The following is a 6,471-nucleotide window of genomic DNA, read 5'->3' as shown; positions in this document are numbered from 1 at the left end:
GTCAAATCAAAAGAACTGCAGCTGTCTTCTTGGAATGCTTTTGTTTGCTTTTCCCGTATCGAGATACGTGGGGCTACCTTCCACATTCGGTTATGTACAACGTTCGCGTGCTGACGGGTGAAGGTAGCTCTGTGATCAGCACGCGAAATGTCGCCTGACGGGGGCAAAGGTGACAGTTATTACAGGAAGTACCCTGTCTCAAATACTCTTTACATTTCCTCCCATTTAAGAAAAACAAGGCGGGAAAGACGCTATTAGGCTTTAGCTTAGTTCCTGGCTCCTGCTTTAACAGGAAAGCTGAGGAAATCGCCCTGACGAACCTTGTGTAACCGCCATTCCTCAGCCCGCCCCATTCTTTGCGCATGTGGCGCACGACCCAGTTGATTGGTTAATAGAATGAAAACAGTTCGGCACGATGATTGGTCTGTGGGAAATTCTGCACGTTGTGATTGATCCGCAGGAACGTCTCGGAGCGCGCGCGGGAGCGACCTTTGAAAGTTGAGCTCCGCGGAGGCGAGCTGGTGCCCGGGGGTGAACATGGTGGCGTTGCGGGGCCTTGGGAGCGGCTTGCAACCCTGGTGCCCGTTGGATCTCAGTCTCGGTGAGGAGACGCAGCCGCGAGGTCCGGGGTACAGACCTGGGGTGCTTTGCATCCCCGACTGTACCTTAACCCGGGGCTGGCCGGAGTGCGGGTGCGGGTGGGGGTGGGGTGAGGGCTCGCGGCAGGGCCTGGGGTCCCTGGGGCTGTGCCATACAAGGATAGTGGCCAGCCGGGTTTACCATAGGGGCTCAACCCAGTCACGTAACTGTTAAAAAAATAGTTAATGCTGGCCAGTCTCTTCTAGTGCTCGTGCATATGTTTTCTCTGGCTTCTTACTCTGCATATCTTCGTGGACGTATGTATTCTTATCTATTCCGGTGGTTTTAAATTGCAAATCTCTTTCTTCAGCCAAACTTATTTCTTGAACTTCATGCTCATAGGTTCAGCTGGATGTCTGACACGCAGACATCATCAAACGTCGCATGAATGACTCTGGGATTTCCAGGGCCTCCTAATGGCACCAGCCAAGCCACCAACCTGTCAGTCATGGCATTTCTACGTCCCTTTTCATGCCCACCATAACCGGTTGCCCTGCTTCAGAGGTGTCTCATGCCCTCCCGCTCCATTCCTGATGCTGTGACCCAGGCGCAAGCCTTCCTTATATTATAGCCAATGACCTGAGCAACTGTGCCAGTATCTCTTAGCTGCTTTCCGATGTTAAATGTGCCAGCCCATTCCCCCACACCTCTGCAGGACCACCTTTGAAAACACAACTTTAAATGTGTCAAGTCTTTAAACCTTTAATGTTTCCCCTTCATTTCCTAAATAAATGACCAGACCTTTCGCATGCCTTAAAAGAGGCTTCACCATTCTATCCAGTATGCTTTTCCAAGAACATAACTGTTGGAGTCAGAAATACTTGGATTCGTGTTTTGGCTCTACTGCATTGCAGCCATGTATTACTGGGCAAGTTGCTTAACCTTACTAAGCTTCAGTTTCCTTATGTGTTAAATGGGGATTATAATACTGATGGCCCAAGGTTTTTGTGAAGATGAACTTGGTACCTGGCACATAGTAACTGCTAAATACATACTAATTCCCACCCTCTACAGTCACACTCTATGTTGTAACTATTTTGTTCATTTCTGAATACTTTATACTGTCTTTTCCTTTGTGCTTGGTTATGGTGTGCTCTCTGGGGTACACTTTTCTGCATTTCTTTCCCTGGCAAACTCCTACATTCAAGTCCAACTGAAGAAACATCTAACCCACCTCTATCCCTCCTCCTCCTTCCCCAGTAATATTTCCTATTAAGCTCTCTAGCTTTTTTTGTTTTACACATCTATTTCCATGTTAACAACTCATCCATTGTGAAAATAATAACTATCATTCAGCAAGCGTCTCTTATGTGGCTAGCACATTGTTAGGCCCTGTATACACGTTATCTATCTTTCACAGCAATCCTGTATTCCCACTGATGAAGAGGAGGCTGATTACACGTAAGAGATCAAGTCAGGATATTCACCTTGTTCTGATCAAAACTCTGTGGTCTTTCTTCTATCATAGGTTGCTTTTTTGGTATTCTAAGTGTGAGATGGTGAGATCTTTGTGGACAAGAACCATCTAGCGTTCATCTCTGTATTTTTAGCACATATAGAGGCTTTCCCATAGTATTTTCTCAAAATTGTTTCCTGAGTGAATAAATGATACATTTCTTCTCCTCTTCAATCCTAAGTGAAGTAGTGGAGCAGAAATTATCTGTATTTGACAGTTGAGAAAATAGGTAGTGAGGGATTTGTTTTGAATAGTGTAAAAATATTGAAGAAAATAATCAAACTCAGTTTTTCCTATACTCTCACTCAACAATCAACACAGAAGATTTCTATGACCAAATAAATGGCTGATGATCAGGGCCAGTTACTGCGTTCTAAATTAGATTTGCTGCTACTGACAGTAGGGAGCTATTGTAGACAAAGCCAAAATAAGGACTGTGAAAACTTTTGCTGTAGTCTATAATGAGCTTTAAACATTGCTGGAAATATGAAGAGATTCAATTGTATTTTTCATATTTTCTTTAAGGCAGCATATCGCATATCTTTGGAAGGAATGCTATGCAGAGCCACTTGGGATACAGAGACTTCCTCCTCCAGCACCAAGCTCAAGTGATAAAAGATGATAGGCAGATTGTATTCTAAGGAGGATAGACCTAGTTAATTATAAGACTTCCCATTTGCTGAGTGCAACATAATGCTCAGAGCCATGAAAGAAAGGCTGAGGCCACCGAACTCTGTTTGTCTTTATTTATACCCTGCCCAACTTCTCTAAATTGATGGTGAACAAATATTTTCAAAATATTAATTTGAAGAGCACCTCATTAATAATTTGTCTGAGATGTCCCCATGTTTCCATCTAGTCCTAATTTTAGGCTTGGGGAAATAACAATGAAATCATTAAATATAGTTTGTGAGAAAAGTATGAGATTTAAAGGTAATAGAGATTGTCAAGGAATCTAGCTAGATGCTGTCTTAATGTGACCTTCTCACAACATACGTTCTTCCCATCACTGTATTATGAAGTCACTGAGTATCTGTATGAGTATGAATCTGGCTTGCCTTTCCTCAAGAAGTTTAAACTTCTTGGGGAGATCATATCTGTTTTTTAACATGCTACGTTGTTGTCCAAGGGCCCCATAAAGTGTGCTGTGCATTTTATGTGAGGTTATTAACTTGATTAGGAGAATTTCACAGAGGAGCATCTGAGGCAATCTGATTAACCTCTGTTCTCTAGATTGAATGTGTGGGAAGGCCAGATCATTAAGTGTTTTGAAGTGTCATTCCCCAAAACTGTTAAATGTGTTTTATTTCTTAATATTTTTAGAAGATAGTTAACCTAATAGCCAGCTGTCAGTTATGATTTAAAAGAAAAAGATTCTCTTAACCTTTTCCGCTTGCCTTTAATTATGTTACATTATAAGTTAAATGTGAGTTGTGACTAATAAGCTTTTCTCCTCTTGAATGTACCTGGAATCTGAAGGTGATTGGTTTTGTACTTGTTATAGAGCGCTTACTGATTGCATTGTATTTTCCCCTAGAATGGGTAGACACGGTGTGGGAGCTGGATTTCACAGAGACTGAGCCTTTGGACCCCAGCATAGAGTCAGAGATTATAGAGACTGGATTGAGTGCATTCACAAAACTCTATGAAAGCCTTTTCCCCTTTGCTACTGAAGAACATGGATCTACGGAGGTAAGAAAATAAAAAACCAAGCTAGCCAACCTGAGGTATTAAAAATGGGAGATGAAAATCATTATGATGATCTAAAGCTTAGCTTTTTTAGTATACGATTTATAGGGACTCCAATGTGAGTAACATAAAGAATATCATTCATTTATTGGACTATCCTAATAGGTTTCCAAAAGGTTCAAGGTACTAGTCTGATTTTTTCCCAAGACATGACCACTTTTTTATAAGAGCAAATTAAAGGAAAAGCATAAAGGCAAAAACAAAAAAACCAAACAAACCAAAAATGGAAAGAAGTCCAAGGAAAATACAAATAACAATTCAAGCATACCTTAACTTTAAGAGAGTCTGATATTAGTAAACTGAGGAATGATTAGTTGAATTACAGATTTATCCAAAGAATTTCTTTAAATATTGAGTTCTACCTAGTATGCTTATTAATATTTAGATCATTACTTTTAAAAAAAACCAAAGGGCTGGGCAGAAGAGCAAAAAATACTTAGATATTAACATCTCTGAAACATTTAAATTAACAAAAAATATTTCAGTTACAAGTTTCACATAGCTGTTCAAAAATTAAATCATCTAATTAAACACTCCTTCAACATAATTCTAAGCACTGCATTAAGTACCTTAGTGGACAAAGTGAGGATTAAGATACATAGCCTCTCCCTAGGTCAAGGACCTTCCCAGGGAGGAAGAGTGGACACTTGAGCACTAGCAAAAGTGAGTCCATCAACCACATGAAGCTATAAGGGGTGGGCAAGTACAGTGCCACTGTGAGTCTAAGGTGGCGTGGAAATATTCTGTGAACCATATTGTAAAAAATGCTCCAAGAGAGGTGGATATCATTTAATAGGGCCATAGAAAAGGGAGCACAATAGGATCGGGAAGTTTCCAGAAAGAAAGTAGCTAGTGGTGAATCTTCACAGATGGGTAGAGTGTTGACTAGCAGAAGTTAGGGTTGTAGGGTGTTCCTAGTGAAGGAGCTACATAATGGGAATATGCACGGAATATTGAGGGAATGTGAGTGGTGTGGGGTGAATGGCACACAGAATTTTTAAAATGTGGGGTGGGACATAGGATGGTAAGGTAGGCTGAAGATAGGTCTGGGAGCTTTAAATGAGGGTGAACTGTGGAGTTGGAACATTTTTAATAGGGTGTTTGTTTATGAGGCTCTGTTCTAAATATCATGCATGTGTTAACTCATCCAGTCCTCCCAGTCAGCCCCTTGTGGAGGAGGTTACAGAGAGCAATAGACCAAGTAACGTGAATGAATAGATCTATTTTAGGACAAATTTCTTGACCGTAGATGGACCGAAGTGGGAAAAATATGTACAAGAGAGATCCCTTGGGAGACTTAACATCGTGATGTGGGTGTTATGGGCGTCAGTGGCATGGTCTGGAGTTGTTTGTGGGAATTCGAAAGGAAGACTAAAAACTAGGGACATTTTTTGAGGTAGAATTAATAGGGCTTTGTGAACTAGGAAGCCCTTGTCAGATAGCTCCAACATGCTGCAGAGTGCTAAATTGACTGGGTATAGTGAGTGAGAGGAAGAAAGAAACTTTCTGAAACTAGGAAGATGATGACATTGTTGACCAAGGTGGGGAATAAGGGAGAAAGAAAGAGCAAGGTCAGGTGGAAATTGAGTTCCATTTTAGACTTTTGAATATGAGGTTCTGTTAGGAGATCCTTGGGAGGCATAATAGGTAGCTAGAAATAAGGGTTGGAAGATCAGGAGAGAGAGAAGAGTCCTGCGAATGAAGGTGGATGTCGGAATGCAGTGACTCATGAGGTCAGCCAGGGAGAGAAGAAGACAGAACAGAAACAAAGCTGGTCGAAAGAGGCCTGACGAGGAGCAAGGCAGAAGGCAGGGAGAGAGTGATCACAGCAGCTGCGGGATCACAGAGCCCAGGTGACTGAACAGGTCCAGGGCGACCTCCAAGGTGAGTGGCATGGAGGTGCAGTTGGTATTAGGAATGAGGATGTGATACTGTGATAGTAGGAGTTGATTTCTCCCAGAAGTTTCCTAGCAAAGGAAAGGGGACTGCAGAAACGACTTTTGATGGTCTCTCTCTAAGGTGGCATGTGCTAAGCAGTGGGGCTAATCCGAAGCATTGGCTACCACTTCCCCTGCCTTTTCCAGGAAGCAGGAAGCACAAGGGCCAATTGTTTAAATGTACTGGACCTTTGTTTTATTTAAGATATAGTACTTACGGATAAACCATATTTAGTTCCTGCTGTGTTTAGTTTATTACAATAACCCACTTCCTCTTCAAGTGTTTAAAAGGAGAAAGCATGGGACAATGACAGAATTAATAAAATTATGGTTTCTGTTCTAGAGTTTGTCTCCTTTCTCACCTAAGCTCCCTATGAAATGTATTGAGGGAGAAGCTGCAGGTGTTTCCTTTCCTGCTCCCATTGTCCACAATCTGCAGAACATTTATATTTAAATAAATTGTTCTGATTTCCTTAGTTAGTAATTAGTGATAAATGGATTTGGGTACATTTAACCTAGATGGAGAAGTAACTTTTCTGAGCAGTCACTGATACACAGTGTCCCGAAAACCTTAGTGTAGTTTTGAGCTATAATAATTTCAGAAGTGTATGTGCTTCAAACTTACCAAAAAATTCTTTTTAAAAAATTACTTAAATTTCTTGTATACTTATTTATCTTGGTAATTTTGAA

At 41.2% G+C, this 6,471-nt stretch overlaps 1 protein-coding gene across 1 annotated transcript in view; it reads left to right on the top strand.

The window, feature by feature from the left end:
• Positions 1–147: 147 nt before the first annotated feature.
• Positions 148–6,471, top strand: part of NCAPD3 (non-SMC condensin II complex, subunit D3) — an 81,757-nt gene continuing 75,433 nt past the window's right edge. Inside the window, exons 1-5 of the mRNA XM_012644275.1 lie at positions 148–188; positions 461–601; positions 2,000–2,040; positions 3,633–3,787; positions 3,893–3,902. Coding sequence (XP_012499729.1) covers positions 148–188; positions 461–601; positions 2,000–2,040; positions 3,633–3,787; positions 3,893–3,902 — 388 coding nt within the window. The remainder of the gene's footprint in view (positions 189–460; positions 602–1,999; positions 2,041–3,632; positions 3,788–3,892; positions 3,903–6,471) is intronic.

The sequence above is a fragment of the Propithecus coquereli genome, unplaced genomic scaffold (genome assembly GCF_000956105.1).
Source record: "Propithecus coquereli isolate 6110/MARCELLA unplaced genomic scaffold, Pcoq_1.0 Scaffold209, whole genome shotgun sequence".
NCBI classification, from domain to species: Eukaryota; Metazoa; Chordata; class Mammalia; order Primates; family Indriidae; genus Propithecus; species Propithecus coquereli.
The sequence above is the reverse complement of the archived record's forward strand: the minus strand, read 5'-3'. Positions and strand labels throughout refer to the sequence as shown.